Source organism: Oncorhynchus kisutch, linkage group LG26 (assembly GCF_002021735.2).
Source record: "Oncorhynchus kisutch isolate 150728-3 linkage group LG26, Okis_V2, whole genome shotgun sequence".
Lineage (NCBI taxonomy): Eukaryota > Metazoa > Chordata > Actinopteri > Salmoniformes > Salmonidae > Oncorhynchus > Oncorhynchus kisutch.
Genome location: NC_034199.2, coordinates 20,934,786 through 20,957,703, shown reverse-complemented (window position 1 = coordinate 20,957,703; position 22,918 = coordinate 20,934,786). Strand labels below are relative to the sequence as shown.

At 40.8% G+C, this 22,918-nt stretch overlaps 1 protein-coding gene across 18 annotated transcripts in view; it reads right to left on the bottom strand.

The window, feature by feature from the left end:
- Positions 1–2,904: 2,904 nt before the first annotated feature.
- The window catches only part of LOC109871185 (inositol polyphosphate-4-phosphatase type I A), a 49,451-nt gene continuing 29,437 nt past the window's right edge, over positions 2,905–22,918 (bottom strand). For 7 of the 18 annotated variants that reach the window (XM_031805873.1, XM_031805878.1, XM_031805879.1 and 4 more), the window contains 16 exons: positions 17,731–17,861; positions 15,531–15,635; positions 13,601–13,709; positions 13,160–13,177; positions 12,807–12,993; positions 12,155–12,466; positions 11,871–12,021; positions 11,202–11,354; positions 11,027–11,065; positions 10,774–10,946; positions 6,740–6,863; positions 6,207–6,474; positions 5,627–5,724; positions 5,404–5,516; positions 5,069–5,223; positions 2,905–4,766 (listed from right to left, as the gene is read on the bottom strand). In XM_031805873.1, coding sequence (XP_031661733.1) covers positions 4,634–4,766; positions 5,069–5,223; positions 5,404–5,516; positions 5,627–5,724; positions 6,207–6,474; positions 6,740–6,863; positions 10,774–10,946; positions 11,027–11,065; positions 11,202–11,354; positions 11,871–12,021; positions 12,155–12,466; positions 12,807–12,993; positions 13,160–13,177; positions 13,601–13,709; positions 15,531–15,635; positions 17,731–17,861 — 2,269 coding nt within the window. In that variant the 3' untranslated portion in view covers positions 2,905–4,633. The remainder of the gene's footprint in view (positions 4,767–5,068; positions 5,224–5,403; positions 5,517–5,626; positions 5,725–6,206; positions 6,475–6,739; positions 6,864–10,773; positions 10,947–11,026; positions 11,066–11,201; positions 11,355–11,870; positions 12,022–12,154; positions 12,467–12,806; positions 12,994–13,159; positions 13,178–13,600; positions 13,710–15,530; positions 15,636–17,730; positions 17,862–22,918) is intronic. The other 11 variants (XM_031805887.1, XM_031805888.1, XM_031805889.1 and 8 more) reach the window with 5 other exon arrangements.

Here is a 22,918-nt window from a genome sequence, read left to right as displayed (position 1 = left end):
ATCGAGCCAAGTGCCATGAAGCCGGCTCTACGCATCTGGTCTCCAGTGCGTCTCCTTGGGCCGGCTTACATGGCACCAACCTTGCGCACGGTGTCCCCGGTTCGCCTGCATAGCCCAGTGCGGGCTATTCCACCTCGCCGCACTGGCAGGGCGACCGGGACCATTCAACCAGGTAAGGTTGGGCAGGCTCGGTGCTCAAGAGCTCCAGTGCGCCTGCACGGCCCGGTCTATCCGTCACCACCTCCACGCACCAGCCCTCCGGTGGCAGCCCCCCGCACCAGGCTGTCTCTCCGGCCCATCCTTACAGGGGCTCCCTCCTCACCAGCGCTGCCGGAGCCTCCCGCCTGTCCGGCGCCGCTGCCGGAGCCTCCCGCCTGTCCGGCGCCGCTGCCGGAGCCTCCCGCCTGTCCGGCGCCGCTGCCGGAGCCTCCCGCCTGTCCGGCGCCGCTGCCGGAGCCTCCCGCCTGTCCGGCGCCGCTGCCGGAGCCTCCCGCCTGTCCGGCGCCGCTACCGGCGCCTCTGCCGGAGCCTCCCGCCTGTCCGGAGCCTCCCGCCTGTCCGGCGCCGCTGCCGGAGCCTCCCGCCTGTCCGGCGCCGCTGCCGGAGTCTGAGGCGCCAGAGCCCCTCAGCCCCTCTGTCCAGAGCTTCCGCCCCTCTGTCCAGAGCTTCCGCCCCTCTGTCCAGAGCTTCCGCCCCTCTGTCCAGAGCTTCCGCCCCTCTGTCCAGTGGGGTCATTGAGAGGGGTGGCCATGGTTAGAAAGCCACGGAGGCGGACAATGAGGCGGACTAAGACAATGGTTAAGTGGGGTCCGCGTCCCGCGCCAGAGCCGCCACCGCGGACAGACGCCCACCCAGACCCTCCCCTATAGGTCAAGGTTTTGCGGCCGGAGTCCGCACCTTTGGGGGGGGGGGGTACTGTCACGTTCTGACCTTTATTTCCTTTGTTTTGTATTTATTTAGTATGGTCAGGGCGTGAGTTGGGTGGGCAGTCTATGTTTGTTTTTCTATCGTTTGGGTATTTCTATGTTTCGGCCTAGTATGGTTCTCAATCAGAGGCAGGTGTCATTAGTTGTCTCTGATTGAGAATCATACTTAGGTAGCCTGGGTTTCACTGTGTTTGTGGGTGATTGTTCCTGTCTTTGTGTTTGCACCAGATGGGACTGTTTTAGGTTTTCTCACATTTGTTGTTTTTGTTAGTTATCTCATGTGTAGTTTCTTTATAAATTAAAGAATATGAATAACCACCACGCTGCGCTTTGGTCTGCCTCTCCTTCAGATGAAGAAAACCATTACACAGACACCTTTTTTTGGTAAATATACAGTACTAATTCCAGGGTTTATCTTTATTTTTCCCTATCTTCTACCCCTGTAGTATAATAGTGAAGACATCAAAACTATGAAATAACACATATAGAATCATGTAGTAACCAAAACAGTGCTGAACAAATCAAAATATATTTGATATTTTTGTGATTCTTCAAAGTAGCCTCCCTTTACCTTGATGATAGCTTTGTACACTCTTGTCATTCTCTCAATCAGCTTCATGAGGTAGTCACCTGGAATGCATTTCAATTAACAGGTGTGCCTTTGTTAATTTGTGGAATTTCTTTCCTTCTTAATGTGTTTGAGCCAATCTGTTGTGTTGTGACAAGGTAGGGTTGTATACAGAAGATAGCCCTATTTGGAAAAATACTGTCAGTGATTTATTTAGAATTCAAGGCACACTTGACCAGCATGGCTACCACAGCCTTCTGCAGTGATACACCATCCCGTCTGGTTTGTGCTTAGTGGGACTATCATTCAATTTTCAACAGGACAATGACCCAACACACCTCCAGGCTGTGTAAGGGCTATTTGACCAAGAAAGGGGGTGATGGAGTGCTGCATCAGATGACCTGGCCTCCACAATCACCCAACCTAAATCCAATTGAGATGGTTTGGGATGAGTTGGAAGGAAAAGCAGGCAACAAGTGCTCAGCATATGTGGGAACTCCTTCAAGACTGTTGGAAAAGCATTCCCTGGAATGAGTAGGTGTGTCCAAACGTTTGACCGGTACTGTATATATGGAAGGAAATTTAACCTCCAGCGAGAGCCAGCATGCTAGCAAGCCAGTTACATTGCTGTCAGTAGCTATCCTTCTAAATGCGATGGTCACCGGATAAACTATGATGTGAAAATTTTTGGCTGAAAACGAATTAGTAGCCAGTTGTTGTTGCCCATTGTGGAATCATATCTAAACCTCTGGTTCATGAAGGCTATGTCCCCATGAGCTCCCGAGTCTAGCTAACGTTAGCTAGCATCGCAAATTATAATTTTTATAGCTAGCTGAGTTGTTTTATAAGAAAATGGCTGATATGAATCAAACACTGTAGCTAGCTAGCAAGGCCTCCTGGGTGACAATGCCACTGCTAGACCCGGGAGCTTTATTAGGGATAGTTTCCCTAGGACATTTTGCAAATGCATTTGTGGTACAATTCCCATTTAGCATTTCTGGCACAAATCCCATTCAAGTCATGGGACCACTATAAGACATTTTCCCCCATAATCGTCAAAACACCTATAAGTGACTTATTGGAGCTTCACAATCAATTTGAGATCGTTTCGGATTATTTGGACATGATACGCGAATAATGCTAATATCGGTCTCATGACTTGAATGGCATATATGCCACAAATGCTAAAACGTTAGCATGTGGAAACAGTGCCAGGTAAACTAACCAAATCATCGATTGCTGTCATACCTTGTCCATAGACTGCTTACAGGGTAAGGAAACCAATGTGTCATTTTGTAATTTGGGTTAACTATCCCTTTTAAGAGGCCTTTTCAAGACAGTTTAGAACTGTGTGTGCGTGTGCATGCGTGCAGACAGACAGACATAGACAGACGATAGAGACCCGAGGGATACTTTACAAGTGTCACACAGGAATTGGTGAAACAGTTTAATGCTCTCATTTTAACAGCTCAAGTTACTGAGGAGAGTTTATGAAAGCACATTTTACAGCAAAGCCTGTACCTATACAGATGCTCTTACTTGAAAGTGTGTGGTTCAATAACATTCATTACATACAAAGACAAAAAAAAAAGTAAAATTAAATGAGTAAAATTCTGGCAGCATTTTGGCTACTTTTTTCAGCAATTGTCAGTGCATCAGCATCAAGGATATTTAGCGAAATAACGTTTAAGCAAATGTTTTGAATGTCTCTGTAATGGAGAATAAAATCTATAGGTAGACATGGAAACAGAAGCCAGTGAAAGGTTCACAGTACAATTATAACACAAAACACTGTCCATTTTAAACAGGCTTCTATGCAGTGTACAAGTCCCTTATTTCCAAAAGTACAATAATAACGTGATGATTCTCTATCTACATGCATTCAGACACCTCCTTTTCGCTCCGTTGGTTGTAACATGAACAAGCCGGTGTTGTGTTTTGGTCCTGTCGTGAAGTCAACCAGGAGCTCTTCTAATAAGAGACGAGATGAACTCACAGAGAACAGCTGCAGACATACAATAGAGCAGGAACTTTCTTTATGTCTCCTATAACACTGTTCCTTTACTCTGTGCTAATATTCTAGTTTGGCTCAGTCTCTAGTCTGATGTACAGAAAATATGCCTACCATCTAGAACCTGGACCTGTATAAAAACAACTTCATGAATAGAGAGGGTTTGTGGGGGGGGGGGGTACAAGATTTGGACAATATATTCCTTTTCAGTTTAATAAAATCTACACGCATGTGAGCACAGAATGTAGTTGTGTTGTTTTTGGATTAAGTTTGCTGTGTGTAAAATCTATCCATGCTTGCATCTTATATGGTGGAGCATTGTACCATGCACTCAATGACAAAATAATATAATAATATATACTTTAAACAAACATGTAGTGGCAAGTGAAAGATGAACCTTGACCATTGTAACTGTATATGCCTCTCAGTGGACTACCAAGCCTTGCATACACTATCTTTGCTGTAAAACTAAAACACAGGATACTGGCCCTCTACTTTACACTAACCCTGTCCATTAGATGTATTACCAAATAGAAAAGGGATAATAAAATAACATTAGATGGAATAGTCTTCATACATCAGAGATACAAGTATGTCTTTGTCTGATCTCTGTATATCATCAGTTCCCTGTGCTTGTTGTAGGAGTGGAGTGTGAGAGCAAGTAAGGTCTTGATGCACTGCATACAAAGGTTTTGTTCTTTTTAAATGTACTTGAGTTGAATTTTCTCTTTAAAGTTCCATGAGAGACAGTGGTTAGAACACAGGCCTTATGATAAGAGCTCACATTTTGGTTGAATGCATTCAGTTGTGCAACTGACGAGGTATCCCCTTCCACTTTTCCTTTCTAAATAAAAACTAAAACAATTTGAAAAGCTGTTCTTAAGTTGTTGTTGTTGTATGTGTAGTGGTTGTCATGACATAACGGAGTGAGTCTAATCGCAAAAGAGAGTGAATTGCTATCAAACAATCTACCATAGATAACATTAAATCATCAACAGGGATGCAGCACTATATATAGGGGGTAGTTGCTTTTGTGATATTGTTTTGCTTTTATGTTGTTGTTGATGTTATTTAGTCCATTTTCCCTTCTATTGGCTACTTTAAGAGATGGGCAGCTGGTCTGTCCAATCAGGTCTCTACTTTTCCATAGGTGCCCTCAGGTGGGCGGTACTGTTTTGGAAAGGCCTTCAGCTGGAGGGAGTTGAAGGCGTATTTACGACATCCTACATTCTTCATGGTGTTCTCTCGTCTGCAGCCCTCACTATTGGGAGGAGGAGATGAGAAGAGAGAGGAAGGGAGGGTAAAGTAGAGGAGAGAGAAGGAGAGGAGAGAAGGAAAGGGGAAGAGGAGGAGAGAGAAGGAGAGGGGAGGGGAGGAGAGAAGAGAAAAGGAGAGGAGAAAAGAGGGAGTGATTGGTTAAAAGGTAAAAGGAGATGAGTTAGAGGGTATATGAAAATATTAAGTTATTATAAACATTGACATAATTCTTCCTTTCCTCAAATTTGACATGATAAACGCTACATCTTGTCTCGTTTTGTTCAGGCAGTTGTGTGGCCAGCTGACCTGCGCATGCAGTCGAGGGCCTGGGAGAAGACCTGTGGGGCCAGTCCGTGCTCCTGCTGTAGGATGAGACACTGCTCCAGGGTTAGAGACATGGCTGTACGGTCTTTAGCACTCTTACAGCTGGTAAAACGCACTCCGTTCAGACGCCGACAAGCCTGGGGAGGGAGAGACAGGGAGAGAGAGAGAGAGAGAAAGAAGAGGGGGGCAGAGGAAAACGGGTGAGGAGAGGAACATAGAGAGTAGAGGAAGGAATGGGGAAGTATAGAGTGTCAGGCAGACGCGATAGAAGTGTATTGTGGAGAGAGAGAAAGAGAAGAAGGAGAGAATGTCTCTACCTCCGCTGCCTGCCACAGGATCTCTACGTTCTTGCTCTTCCTGGCGTTGATGTTCTGACTCAGCAGCTTTAGCAGCTCAGGCAGGCTGGTCTGACTACGGATACAAGGGAGGCCTGGAGAGAGAGAGGAGAGAGGAGTATCATTGCACTGACGTACATTTTAAGAACCAGGTTGTTTACCATTTTATTAGGGGTTGAGGTTAAGATGAGGCTGTGTGACTCACAGTCCTCAGGTAGGACCTCTTTAAACTGGTCATAGTATGAGCTGAGTCGAGCCATATTCTCCATGTTAATCACCTCCTGAAGAGACGTGTCTCCAAACCTATAGACACATAGATGGACAGACAGACAGATTGGATTTTTTTTCAGGGGGAATTGTACTGCTCATTAAGCAAAGCTACAACACATCAGAATTTCTTACAGTCTATAGGGAGTAGACCTAATGTTCTCACAGTCTCCATCATTGGCATCGTTGAGGAATTACCATAGCGTTTTTTACAATCATCTCTAGTTTGTAGTGGCAAATCTAATAAACACACTTCGAAAACACACAATAACCAGATGCTCGTGATTATTCGAGGTAACCATCATCACTTATATGGTATTACCACAAATGTCAGCTGGCTGCTATTGCCATGGTAACACACCTCCTGACTACCCTCTCTCTTCCATTGCGCTGCTGTCCTCTCCTACCTCCATCTCTCCTCTTATCCCGTATCTCCTTCAATCCACTTATAACCTCTCCCACTCTTCTTTCCTCCCCTTTCCTCGTCTCTCCTCATCTCTCCTCTCTCGTTTACTCACTTCTCGGCTAGCGTCTGTTGTTCATTGATTCCCACATTGAAGAGAACAGGCTGAACCCTCAGCAGCATTCCATTCTGGATTTCCCGCGGCAACGCATCAAACATCGCTGCTGGTAACGGAACCCTGACGTTGAAGCCGTCCCGGTTCCCGGTGATGACAGGCAACATATCTGGGCCGAAGACCGAGGTTGCCTGGGTAACCTTAAAAGTGACGTTTCGCAGGTCCATCACACCAACACTCATGTCCTCCAACATGGCCAGCTCCTCCCCTTTGAGATTGCAGAGAGTAACGGGTAAGAGTAGGTTTCAGTTGTCTATTTGAAAATCTATAAATAATGTATATCAAATCAACATATTTGTGTGTGTATTCTAAGACATAAACACAAGAATACACATACACACACACACACACACACACACACACACACACACACACACACACACACACACACACACACACACACACACACACACACACACACACACACACACACACACACACACACACACACACACACACAGTCAGCAGGTTACCGTAGGTGCTGAGCAGGCCCTCATACTGGACTAGCAGGCCGATGATGTGGAGCTGCCTAAGGAAGCCATCGTCATGGAGACAGTTCCTCAGCTTGATGATGAAACCACAGATCAGAGCTGACAGCTACAAAAGGGGAAACACCATTAAAACTATTCATCATCTATATAATCACCAATACAACTATTCATCATCAATATAATCACCAATACAACTATTCATCATCTATATAAACACCAATACAACTATTCATCATCTATATAATCACCAATACAACTATTCATCATCTATATAATCACCAATACAACTATTCATCATCTATATAATCACCAATACAACTATTCATCATCTATATAATCACCAATACAACTACTCATCATCTATATAATCACCAATACAACTATTCATCATCTATATAATCACCAATACAACTATTCATCATCTATATAATCACCAATACAACTATTCATCATCTATATAATCACCAATACAACTATTCATCATCTATATAATCACCAATACAACTATTCATCATCTATATAATCACCAATACAACTATTCATCATCTATATAATCACCAATACAACTATTCATCATCAATACAACTATTCATCACCAATACAACTATTCATCATCTATATAATCACCAATGCAACTATTCATCATCTATATAATCACCAATACAACTATTCATCATCTATATAATCACCAATACAACTATTCATCATCTATATAATCACCAATACAACTATTCATCATCTATATAATCACCAATGCAACTATTCATCATCTATATAATCACCAATACAACTATTCATCATCTATATAATCACCAATACAACTATTCATCATCAATATAATAACTAATACAACTATTCATCATCAATACAACTATTCATCATCTATATAATCACCAATACAACTATTCATCATCAATATAATCACCAATACAACTATTCATCATCTATATAATCACCAATACAACTATTCATCATCTATATAATCACCAATACAACTATTCATCATCTATATAATCATCAATACAACTATTCATCATCAATACAACTCTTCATCATCTATATAATCACCAATACAACTATTCATCACCAATACAACTATTCATCATCAATACAACTATTCATCATCTATATAATCAACAATACAACTATTCATCATCTATATAATCACCAATACAACTATTCATCACCAATACAACTATTCATCATCAATATAATCACCAATACAACTATTCATCATCAATACAACTCTTCATCATCTATATAATCACCAATACAACTATTCATCACCAATACAACTATTCATCATCAATACAACTATTCATCATCAATACAACTATTCTTCATCAATACAACTATTCATCATCAATACAACTATTCATCATCAATATAATCACCAATACAACTATTCATCATCAATACAACTCTTCATCATCTATATAATCACCAATACAACTATTCATCACCAATACAACTATTCATCATCAATACAACTATTCATCATCAATACAACTATTCTTCATCAATACAACTATTCATCATCTATATAATCACCAATACAACTATTCATCATCAATACAACTATTCATCATCAATACAACTATTCATCATCAATACAACTATTCATCATCTATATAATCAACAATACAACTACTCATCATCTATATAATCACCAATACAACTATTCATCATCTATATAATCACCAATACAACTATTCATCATCTATATAATCACCAATACAACTATTCATCATCAATATAATAACTAATACAACTATTCATCATCAATACAACTATTCATCATCAATACAACTATTCATCATCTATATAATCATCAATACAACTATTCATCATCAATACAACTCTTCATCATCTATATAATCACCAATACAACTATTCATCACCAATACAACTATTCATCATCAATACAACTATTCATCATCTATATAATCAACAATACAACTATTCATCATCTATATAATCAACAATACAACTATTCATCATCTATATAATCACCAATACAACTATTCATCATCAATACAACTATTCATCATCTATATAATCATCAATACAACTATTCATCATCAATATAATCACCAATACAACTATTCATCATCTATATAATCACCAATACAACTATTCATCACCAATACAACTATTCATCATCTATATAATCACCAATACAACTATTCATCACCAATACAACTATTCATCATCAATACAACTATTCATCATCTATATAATCAACAATACAACTATTCATCATCTATATAATCACCAATACAACTATTCATCACCAATACAACTATTCATCATCAATATAATCACCAATACAACTATTCATCATCAATACAACTCTTCATCATCTATATAATCACCAATACAACTATTCATCACCAATACAACTATTCATCATCAATACAACTATTCATCATCAATACAACTATTCTTCATCAATACAACTATTCATCATCAATACAACTATTCATCATCAATATAATCACCAATACAACTATTCATCATCAATACAACTCTTCATCATCTATATAATCACCAATACAACTATTCATCACCAATACAACTATTCATCATCAATACAACTATTCATCATCAATACAACTATTCTTCATCAATACAACTATTCATCATCAATACAACTATTCATCATCTATATAATCAACAATACAACTACTCATCATCTATATAATCACCAATACAACTATTCATCATCTATATAATCACCAATACAACTATTCATCATCTATATAATCACCAATACAACTATTCATCATCAATATAATAACTAATACAACTATTCATCATCAATACAACTATTCATCATCAATACAACTATTCATCATCTATATAATCATCAATACAACTATTCATCATCAATACAACTCTTCATCATCTATATAATCACCAATACAACTATTCATCACCAATACAACTATTCATCATCAATACAACTATTCATCATCTATATAATCACCAATACAACTATTCATCACCAATACAACTATTCATCATCAATACAACTATTCATCATCTATATAATCAACAATACAACTATTCATCATCTATATAATCAACAATACAACTATTCATCATCTATATAATCACCAATACAACTATTCATCATCAATACAACTATTCATCATCTATATAATCATCAATACAACTATTCATCATCAATATAATCACCAATACAACTATTCATCATCTATATAATCACCAATACAACTATTCATCACCAATACAACTATTCATCATCTATATAATCACCAATACAACTATTCATCACCAATACAACTATTCATCATCAATATAATCACCAATACAACTATTCATCATCAATACAACTCTTCATCATCTATATAATCACCAATACAACTATTCATCACCAATACAACTATTCATCATCAATACAACTATTCATCATCAATACAACTATTCTTCATCAATACAACTATTCATCATCAATACAACTATTCATCATCTATATAATCACCAATACAACTATTCATCATCTATATAATCACCAATACAACTATTCATCATCAATACAACTATTCATCATCAATAAAACTATTCATTATCAATATAATCCCCAATACAACTATTCATCATCAATATAATCACCAATACAACTATTCATCATCAATATAATCACCAATACAACTATTCATCATCTATATAATCCCCAATACAACTATTCATCATCAATACAACTATTCATCATCAATAAAACTATTCATCATCAATATAATCCCCAATACAACTATTCATCATCAATATAATCACCAATACAACTATTCATCATCAATATAATCACCAATACAACTATTCATAATCTATACAACTATTAATGTCCGATGTAGAACATCATTCATACTAATATAATCGTGTGTGTGTGTGCGCGTGCACACGTATCTGTGTACATGTGTGTGAACGCATCTTTGTGTGCATCTCTGTGCGTGTGTGTGTGTGTGTGTGTGTGTGTGTGTGTGTAAACCCACCGTCTGGCAGAAGACCACATCTCTCCTGTACTGTAGCGTGAGGTTCATGGCAATGGTGGGAGCACTGTCCTGCATTAGGAGGAACACCATGGACTTCTTAGCCTTGTCACTCATCAGAGACACACACTCTGACAGGGTGGTCAGGAGGGGGTACAAGGCCTCACTCCATTCACCTGGTAGAGAAAGGAGAGAGGTTATACAGTATATCTATACACACGCACACACACACACACACACACATTATTGTTCTTACCTGGGGAGGGCTTTTCCTTTTCTACATCTGGGCTGCTGTCTGAAGGGGAGATAATAATAACATATTTATTTTAAAGACAGAGTGATGTGTGCATTTGTGAATGCATGTCTGCTAGTTAAAGAATAATACAGAACAATATTACAATATGGAGGAGTCAAACTGGACATGAACCTACAGTGCTGTTGTCTTTCATGGTTTGACTGACATGTGATGGTCAGATTAGGGAATGATGACAATGAGGATGATGATGATGGAGGAAGAGAAGAAGAAGGAGATGAAGATGATGATTCTGGGTGTATCCAGAAGGCTTCTCTGTTTCCATGGATACCTCAAGGGATTCACACACATTCCCTTTTATCCCCTGACCCAATCAACCAATCAACCAATTAAATAATACATTAATCAACCACTCAACCAGTCAACCAATTAAACAATACATTAATCAACCAATCAATCAATCAATCAATCAATCAATCAACCAACTAAACAATACATTAATCAACCAATCAACCAACTAAACAATACATTCATTAACCAGTCAATAAATTAAACACTACATTAATCAACCAATAAACCAGTCAATCAACTAAACAATACATAAAAAAAAAACAATTAACCAATCAATCAGTTTACCTATTTTACTTTAACAGCTGCCTCATTTCATTTCAGTGCGTGCGTGTTTACCTTTCTTAGTAGTGGCATTGGTCTGCTGCAGCGTGTTTACCTTTCTTAGTAGTGGCATTGGTCTGCTGCAGCGTGTTTACCTTTCTTAGTAGTGGCATTGGTCTGCTGCAGCGTGTTTACCTTTCTTAGTAGTGGCATTGGTCTGCTGCAGCGTGTTTACCTTTCTTAGTAGTGGCATTGGTCTGCTGCTGAACGTCCAGGAACACATCCTCACTGCTGCTGTCACTCTGCATCCTGTCTTTGGCCAGCAGTCTGTCCACCCTCTGGATCACACAGTCCAGACTCTTATCCACATTCAACCATACCTTCTCCTGAAGGGGGGTTGAGAGCGACAGAAAGTGAGAAGGATGAAAGATTAAATATGAAATACACTTTCTATATAAATTCTATACAATATTGTTGTTATTCTCAATTCTTAAACAAAATATATCAATGTCATCCTACCCAGTTCTCCTCATGCCAGTCAGCCTGTAGGGAGGAACGCTTGTCTCTCCCCCCCTCTCCTTCCTGGTATACGGAGTGGCGAGGGGAGATGGAGTGGCGAGAGGGGGAGGTAGAGTGGCGAGAGGGGGAGGTAGAGTGGTGAGAGGGGGAGGTAGTGTGGCGAGAGGGAGAGCGGGATGGAGAGGGTGAAGGAGTGAGGGATGAGGGGGAGGGAGTGCCCTTCTGGGAAATGCATTCTGGACGGGCAGCAGAGAGGGCCAGGATGGCAGAGGACAGCAGCTTAGAGTCACAAACTGTCACCAACTGACGAGTCTGGAGAGGGGAGAGAGATGGAGGAGAGACAGGGAGAGGATGAGAGAGATGGAAGTGTGACAGGGAGAGGGGAGAGATTGAAGAGAGACAGGGAGAGGAGGAGAGAGATGGAGGAGAGACAGGGAGAGGATGAGAGAGATGGAAGAGTGACAGGGAGAGGGGAGAGATTGAAGAGAGACAGGGAGAGGAAGAGACAAGGGATACATAATAGTGTGTATTAATACAGTGAAATACATATTGATTGTATAGATAGATACATGTTTCAATGCTTCTCTCCCCTCTGTCTTCCCCCTCCCTCCTTCTCCCTCCCTGCCTGCCTCCCTCTCTACCCCTCTCATACCTTCTCAGAGAGGATGGCGAGGGTTCTCTCCAGAGCATTTGCTGAGCGTTCCTTGGCAGCGCGGGACAAACGTTCGGTGTAGTAGCACACCTGGGTCTTCAAGGTGTTGATCTGACCAATCAGCTCCTTCGCTCTTACCACATCCTGAGGCAGGTAGGTCACCAGCTTAGAGCCAGACCCAGCACTGCTGGTAGGTGTGTGTTTATATGTGTGTGTGTGAGAGAGGGAGAGAAAGAAAGAGAGAGAGAGAGATCAGGGTGAAAATGTGCTGGTTTAAAACGATGTAATACAGAACACAAACAAACACATCCACTGATACTGCACACATAAACGGAGCAGGTGACAGATCTCACCATTCCTCCTCATATGCGCTGATCAGAAAGCAAGCAAAAAGGAGACATTTCAATCAAAGGTTAGAAATCTCAATGAATGATAACATTTAAATCATGAACTGATGTATCTATAGCAGGGTTTCCCAATCGATTTTATTTGGCTTCCCAAGTTTTCTAAGCAAATAAATATTAATACACATTTTCGCTGTTGGACATAAAAGACTGTAAAATCACTGGGAAATCAGGTCAGTTATTTTAATTTAGGAAATCTGTTCCCAAATATTCCCATGCATAAATAAAGAGTCATATGTGATCATATTCCAATATAATAAAAGTTTTTTTTAAATGTTTTTGTCAAATACTATATTTGTTTGAGCTTTTTGTGGTGAATTTGCAGTGTATAAATGATTCAAAATGCTGTTCCGGTCCCCCAACCATATGCTCAAGAAAATATGGTCTCACTGTTTCCTAGCCTCCTCAAACTTGTGGATGAGTTTCCGAAGACCACAGTGCTTAAAGCCTTGGTGGTGGGCTGCTGGGGCACCTATAGTCACTACGTCATAGGTCCTGTCTGGGAGAGGAGAGGAAGGGAGATGGAGAGGGAGATGGAGGGAGGAAGAGGGAGGAGGGAGAGGAGAGATGGGAGAGAGGGGGGAGGAGGGAGAGGAGAGGAAGTTGAAGGGGTAGAGAGCACTTTTAGACAGATATAAACATGCTTGCTGTGGAGAATTACATTGAACCAGATGGATATAATGATGGATATAAAGGACATAGAGACTGACAGATATATGACTGGCCACTCCCTCATAGCCTGGTTCCTCTCTAGGTTTCTTCCTAGGTTTAGGCCTTTCTAGGTAGTTTTTCCTAGCCACCGTGCTTCTACACCTGCATTGCTTGCTGTTTGGGGTTTTAGGCTGGGTTTCTGTACAGCACTTTGAGATATCAGCTGATGTATGAAGGGCTATATAAATACATTTGATTTTAAATTTGATTTGATATAAGGTTCCCTACCATAGAGACTGATAGACATATAAGGTTCCCCACCATAGAGATTTATAGATATAACAGGTCCCCTACCATAGAGTCTGATAGATATGACAGGTCCCCTACCATAGAGACTGATAGATATGACAGGTCCCTTACCATAGAGTCTGATAGATATAACAGGTCCCTACCATAGAGACTGATAGATATAACAGGTCCCCTACCATAGAGACTGATGGATATAACAGGTCCCCTACCATAGAGACTGATAGATATAACAGGTCCCTACCATAGAGACTGATAGATATAACAGGTCCCCTACCATAGAGACTGATAGATATAACAGGTCCCCTACCATAGAGACTGATAGATATAACAGGTCCCCTACCATAGAGACTGATAGATATAACAGGTCCCCTACCATAGAGACTGATAGATATAACAGGTCCCCTACCATAGAGTCTGATAGATATAACAGGTCCCCTACCATAGAGACTGATAGATATAACAGGTCCCCTACCATAGAGACTGATAGATATAACAGGTCCCCTACCATAGAGACTGATGGATATAACAGGTCCCCTACCATAGAGACTGATAGATATAACAGGTCCCCTACCATAGAGACTGATAGATATAACAGGTCCCCTACCATAGAGACTGATGGATATAACAGGTCCCCTACCATAGAGACTGATAGATATAACAGGTCCCCTACCATAGAGACTGATAGATATAACAGGTCCCCTACCATAGAGACTGATGGATATAACAGGTCCCCTACCATAGAGACTGATAGATATAACAGGTCCCCTACCATAGAGACTGATAGATATAACAGGTCCCCTACCATAGAGACTGATAGATATAACAGGTCCCCTACCATAGAGACTGATAGATATAACAGGTCCTCTACCATAGAGACTGATAGATATAACAGGTCCCCTACCATAGAGACCAATAGATATAACAGGTCCTCTACCATAGAGACTGATAGATATAACAGGTCCCCTACCATAGAGACTGATAGATATAACAGGTCCCCTACCATAGAGACCAATAGATATAACAGGTCCTCTACCATAGAGACTGATAGATATAACAGGTCCCCTACCATAGAGACTGATAGATATAACAGGTCCCTACCATAGAGACTGATAGATATAACAGGTCCCCTACCATAGAGACTGATAGATATAACAGGTCCCCTACCATAGAGACCAATAGATATAACAGGTCCCTACCATAGAGACTGATAGATATAACAGGTCCCCTACCATAGAGACCAATAGATATAACAGGTCCCTACCATAGAGACTGATAGATATAACAGGTCCCCTACCATAGAGACTGATAGATATAACAGGTCCCCTACCATAGAGACTGATAGATATAACAGGTCCCCTACCATAGCCAGACTCTCCTTGTACTCTCATCCTCTGGACGTGCAGGTTAGTGGGGATGAACTCCAGCTTCTTCTCTGCTTTCAGAGTACTGGACTTAAAGGAGGGACCTGGAAGAGGAGTAGGATGGATATGTTATGATGATGCCAACTATTGTACTTTTGCATGTTGCTGATGGTCTCTTTCTGTATGTTACTGACGCATTAGTGATATTAAATATTATATTATAGTGCTAACAGTGCTAATGAAGCAGGTTTCTGATATATCTGTAGTGACATGTTGTAGCATGTCATTGCATAGCCCTATAAATTGTACCTGAAATTCATTATATTTTAAATAAACTTTAACATTTGGACATTGTCTTTTTTATTTATGTTATGAATATGTTAGATGACCAAATGTAAAAGTTCATATAAAATACTATGAATTTGGCATGCCATTTATAGGGCTAATCATTGCAGTCAGTGGCGACCCGTCATTCAGGGCAGGTTGGGCAAAGGCAGCTCCAAAATGCAGGTGTTTCAGCCTATCTCAGTGCTTTCTGTAGTGGTGGGGCAAGCCAGCAGAAAATACGGAGTGTTGCACCGTGATTGGCTCAGTGTTCTGTCACTCATGGGGAAACTACATCACCGCCAAGTCAAGGGGAGAGCTAGAATATTCTAGCCCCTTGGGTGATGCCATAGAGTTACATTAGAAGTGCCCATCCAAGAAGGCATAGGGTCAATGGCCACAGATAAAATGACGTCAAATCACTTCATATGTACAATAGCTTTGATTGGGCTGATCATGTTAACATCATACTTTCAGAATCTTAGCTAGCAGTCATCATCATGAATCAAGTCAATCTGCTGGCAAATCCTTTTTAATCCTTGTCATATGAAGATAAATAATGAAGATAAAACGTATCAGTGCTCATCGGCCATTGGACATAAACATTACACAACAAGTTGGAAATCGCAAATTCAACAATGAGTGGTTTGGAAGGAATCAGTGACAGTGGCTAACTGCAAAAATTGCAAAGCAATCACTAGCCTGCTATTCAGTGGAGTGGCTGTGTGGTCCCAAATCTGGGATTAAGGGTCTCTTTTCCAAGTTTAAAATGATAAACATTCAACATTGGCCATGCTGTCAATGAAGCATGATTTGTGCTGCGCTCAAAACAACTGTTATCTCGTACTGCGAAAATGTGACTTCAGTGAGTTCAAGACAACTGGGAAGTTGGAAATAAACGAGCTCTGACTGGGAAAATACATTTTAAATTCGGAATTGTAAATCCGGCCTCTTTCTAGAGCTACGACCTGAAGATCAATGACGTCATCATGTTTTTTTTTCAACCTTGTTTTTTTTCTCGAGTTCCCAGTTGTTTTGAAAGCACCATAAATCCAGAGAATGCCAGACTTTGATGACAACATTTTCCCATGAAGGACCTCTGCGCCACCTTCCTGTTCAAGTGAGCACATCACAAGGTGAGTCCAAAAATGTATTGTATTGTATTCTACTGCATAAATTATGTAATATACCAGGGAGATATGTATACTGTAGCTAATAAAGTAATACAAAGTGTATGTTGTGTAGTAAACTGTTAGTAGCCCATGTGCCTCACCCTAATAATTTCCTATATTTACGCCTCTTAATTTCACCTACTGTTCTGACTTGGTGGTGCATATGCAGGCTATAACCTGTTTTAAAGAAATGTAATCATCGAATATTGTAAGAGCTTTCATTGTCTGCTAAAATGCCCCCTTTATTTATCCTACAGTTCTGACTTGTTGTACAGGGAGAATAATGTAAGAACAGCCCATGTTTTGAATTCTGTCGGTGTACATTTCAAAAGTGCTGAACAAATAGTTATATTGACTACGTCCGTCCTAGCTCGCTCATTAATGTCTTAATCGAAATAAGGGATTGCCTCTTATCTGCTTGTGCTATAATTTGTACATCTTAATTGTCATAAAAAAAACATTTGTCAGCCATATCAGCTATGTTTTTTAAAAGGCAATAAATGAGGCTGAATTAACTGTTTCACTGAGACAAGGCTCCCCCCAAGATTTACATGCTAAAATCGCCACTGATTGCGGTGTTGTTATCACTTATACTAACAACACTGATATTAGTAATATGTTTTAAAATGTTTAGGTGCAGTCTAGCAGGATTGGTATGTATTCTGGTATGTTGGTGTAATGTTCTATAAAGTATGGCGCTAACCTTTATATTCGTGTAGGTCGCCGATGGTCTCCTGGTAGGTGAGGATGATGGTCTGGTACTGAGCAATAATCTCCCTCCTCAGGTTTTCCCAACATGGAGACAGCTCCCCCAACTCCTCCAGTTCACACACCCTACACACACACACACACACACACACACACACACACACACACACACACACACACACACACACACACACACACACACACACACACACACACACACACACACACACACACACACACACACACACACACACACACACATACAAAGTAGTACACTGCAAAAGTAAAAAGACTCAAAACACCATTATTGTGTAATGAAACTATATAAAGTAGTGCACCTAACCTGAGATCTGGTGTTTGGAGGGTGTTTGAATGTAGACCCAATGTAAGTGTTCTGATACACAGAAATTGTTTAAAAACAATATTGTCACGCCCTGACCTTAGTATTCTTTGTTTTCTTTATTATTTTGGTTAGGTCAGGGTGTGACAAGGGTGATTTCTGTGTTTTCCTCTTGTCTAGGGGTTTTGTATGTTTATGGGGGTGTTCACTAGTCTCGATGTTATGTATGTCTATGGTTGCCTAGATTGGTTCTCAATTAGAGGCAGCTGTTTATCGTTGTCTCTGATTGGAAACCATATTTAGGCAGCCATATTCCTTAGGTTCTCTGTGGGTTATTGTCTATGCCTAGTTGCCTGTGTCTGCACTATTATATTATAGCGTCGCGTTCGTTTTGTTGTTTTTGTAAGTTTGTTTAGTGTTTTCTTCATAAAATAAGTATGTACACACATGCGCCTTGGTCTCCTCCATACAACGAACGTGACAAATATAAGTACAGTCGTGACCAAAAGTTTTGAGAATGACACAAATATACATCCTGACTGATGGCAGCCCATTATTGCATAATCGATGCTTGGAGCTTGTCAGAATTTGTGGGTTTTTGTTTGTCCACCCGCCTCTTGAGGATTCACCACAAGTTCTCAATGGGATTAAGGTCTGAAGAGTTTCCTGGCCATGGACCCAAAATATTGATGTTTTGTTCCCCAAGCCACTCAGTTATAACTTTTGCCCTATGGCAAGGTGCTCCATCATGCTGGAAAAGGCATTGTTTGTCACCAAACTGTTCCTGGATGGTTGGGAGTTGCTCTCGGAGGATGTGTTGGTACCATTCTTTATTCATGGCTGTGTTCTCAGGCAAAATTGTGAGTGAGCCCACTCCCTTGGCTAAGAAGCAACCCCACACATGAATGATCTCAGGATGCTTTACTTTTGGCATGACACAGGACTGACTGATGGTAGCTCTCACCTTGTCTTCTCTGGACAAGCTTTTTTCCGGATGCCCCAAACAATCGGAAAGTTGGATTCATCAGAGAAAATGACTTTACCCCAGTCCTCATTAGTCCAATCCCTGTACCTTTTGCAAAATATCAGTCTGTCACTTATGTTTTTCCTGGAGAGAAGTGGCTTCTTTGCTGCCCTTCTTGACACCAGGCCATCCTACAAAAGTCTTTGCCTCACTGTGCGTGCAGCTGCACTCACACCTGCCTGCTGCCATTCCTGAGCAAGCTCTGTACTGGTGGTGCCCCGATCCCGCAGCTGAATCAACTTTAGGAGACGGTCTTGGCGCTTGCTGGACTTTCTTGGGCGCCCTGAAGCCTTCTTCACAACAATTGAACCGATCTCCTTGAAGTTCTTGTGGATCTGATAAATGGTTGATTTAGGTGCAATCTTACTGGCAGCAATATCCTTGCCTGTGAAGCCATTTTTGTGCAAAGCAATGATGGCGGCACGTGTTTTCCTGCAGGTAACCATGGTTGACAGAGGAAGAACAATGATTCCAAGCACCACCTCCTTTTGAAGCTTCCAGTCTGTTATTCGAACTCAATCAGCATGACAGAGTGATCTCCAGCCTTGTCCACGTCAACACTCACACCTGTGTTAACGAGAGAATCACCGACATGATGTCAGCTGATCCTTTTGTGGCAGGGCTGAAATGCAGTGGAAATGTTTTTGGGGGAATCAGTTCATTTGCATGGCAAAGAGGGACTTAGCAAATAATTGCAATTCTTCTGATCACTCTTCATAACATTCTGGAGTATATGCAAATTGCCATCATACAAACTGAGGCAGCAGACTTTGTGAAATTTTACATTTGTTTCATTCTCAAAGCTTTTGGCCATGACTGTCCTCTCAAAAACCCAAAGTGGTTCTTCAATCTGAATATTGGTGTTTTTAAGAGAATGTTGTGAAAACACTTTTTGGGGTTTCAGTGCATGTCAAAGGGAGCATCAAAACACTAAATGAACATGTACAGTACCAGTCAAATGTTTCAACACACCTACTGATACAAGGGTTTTTCTTTATTTTAATATTTTCTATATTGTATAATAATAGTGAAGACATCAAAACTATGACATAACACACAGAATCATGTAGTAACCAAAAAAATGTTATATCCCAAAAAAGTGTTAATCAAATCAAAATATATTTTATATTTGAGATTCTTCAAAGTAGCAACCCGTTGCCTTGATGACAGCTTTGCACACTCTTGGCATTCTCTCAATCAGCTTCATGAGGTAGTCACACAGAATGCATTTCAATTAACAGGTGTGCCTTGTTAAAAGTTAATTTGTGGAATTTCTTTCCTTCTTAATGAATGTGAGCCAATCAGTTGTGCTGTGATAAGGTAGGAGTGGTATACAGAATATTGCCCTGATTGGTAAAAGACAGAGTCCATATTATGGCAAGAACAGCTCAAACAAGCAAAGAGAAATGACAGCACATCATTACTTTAAGCCATGAAGGTCAGTCAATATGGAACATTTCAAGAACTTTGTTTCTTCAAATGCAGTAGCAAAAACCATGAAGCGCTATGATGAAACTGGCTCTCATGAGGACCGCCACAGGAAAGGAAGACGCAGAGTTACCGCTGCTGCAGAGGGTAAGTTCATTAGTTAACTGCACCTCAGATTGCAGCCCAAATAAATGCTTCACAGAGTTCAAGTAAGAGTTCTCACATCTCAACATCAACTGATCAGAGAAGACTAAAGGACACCAATAAGAAGAAGAGATTTGCTTGGGCCAAGAAACAACGGTGGAAATCTGTATTTTGGTCTGATGAGTCCAAATTTTTGGTTCCAACCGCTGTGTCTTTGTGAGACTTAGTGTAGATGAACGGATGATCTCTGCATGTGTGGTTCCCACCGTGAAGCATGGAGGAGGAAGTGTTATGGTGTAGGGGTGCTTTGCTGGTGATACTGTCAGTGATTTATTTAGAATTCAAGGGACACTTAACCAGCATGGTTACCACAGCATTCTGCAGCGATACACCATCCTATCTGGTTTGCGCTTGTTTTTCATTTGTTTTCCAAGAGGACAATGACCCAAAACACACCTCCAGCCTGTGTAAGGGCTATTTGACCAAGGAAAATGACGGAGTGCTGCATTGGATGACCTGGCCTCCACAATCACCCAACCTCAACTCAATTGAGATGGTTTGGGATGAGTGGGAAGGCAGAGTGAAGGAAAAGCCGCCAAAAAGTGCTCAGCATATGTGGGAACTCCTTCAAAACTGTTGGAAAAGCCTTCCTCATGAAACTGGTTGAGAGAATGCCAAGAGTGTGCACAGCTGTCATCAATGCAAAGGGGGGCTAATTTGAAGAATCTCAAATCTCCAATATATTTTGATTTGTTGATTTGTTTTGGGTTACTACATGATTCCATATGTGTTATTCCATAGTTTTTACAATGTAGAAAATAGTAAAAATAAAGAAAAACCCTTGAATGAGTAGGTGTGTCCAAACTTTTGACTGGTACTGTATATGCTCCCAGTCCCTGGCAAGGTGTTTCTAAACACTTTATTAAGTGGTGTAATAATAATGTAAAAATGGAGCTGGAGGGGATGGCTGCAGTTTTACGGGCTCCTAACTACTTTGCTATTTTGTTTGTTTTTCCGCATTGTTTGTAACTTATTTTGTACATAAAGTTGCTGCTACCGTCTGTTATGACCGAAAAGAGCTTCTGGACATCAGAACAGCAATTACTCACCAACCAACTGGAGGAAGATTTCTTTAATGAGTCAGACGGGAAGAATATACTGCTTTCCGGAGAACAGGCCCAAATCCCCATTATTAGCGTGAAGAAAAGGCAGAGATACCAAGGACAAGGGTCGGGGTGCCTTGTTAGGATTCGTAGGCGAGTGAGTAATTCGCCATTACCATCTGTTCTATTGGCCAACCTGCAATCACTGGAAAACAAACTCGATGATCTACGGTCGAGACTATCCTGCCAACGGGACATTAAACACTGTAATATCTTGTGTTTCACAGAGTCGTGGCTGAACAATGACATGGATAATATAGAGCTGGCTGGGTTTTCCGCGCATTGGGAGAACAGATAAGCTACATCTGGTAAGACGAGGGGCTGTGGTGTGTATTTGTCAATAACTACTAGTGGACGATGTCTAATATTAAAGAAGTCTCTAGGTATTGCTTGTCTGAGGTAGAGTACCTCATGATAAGCTGTAGACCACACTATCTACCAAGAGAGTCTCATCTATATTATTCGTAGCCATCATTTACCACCACAAACCGATGCTGGCACTGAGACCACACTCAACGAGCTATATAAGGCCATAAGCAAACAAGAACATTCTCATCCAGCAGCGGCGCTCCTAGTGGCCGGGGACTGGAATACTGGAAACTTAAATCCATTTTACCACATTTCTACCAGCATGTCACAGAGATGGTAAAATGTGCAAACAGAGGGGGAAAAAACCTAGACCACCTTTACTCCACACACAGAGACGCATACAAAGCTCTCTCTCGCCCTCCATTTGGCGAATCTGACCATAATTCTATCCTCCTGATTCCTGCTTACAAGCAAAAACTAAAGCAGGAAGCACCAGTGACTCGCTCAATACGGAAGTGGTAAGATGACACGGATGCTACACTACAGGACTGTTTTGCTAGCACAGACTGGAATATGTTCTGTGATTCATCCAGTGGCATTGAGGAGTTTAGCACCTAAGTCAACGGCTTCATCAATAAGTGCATTGACGACGTCGTCCCCACAGTGACCATATGTACATATGCCAACCAGAAGCCATGGATTACAGGCAACATCCGCACCAAGCTAAAGGCATATTCCAGGCATTATCTTTCAGGAGCGGGACACTAATCCGGAC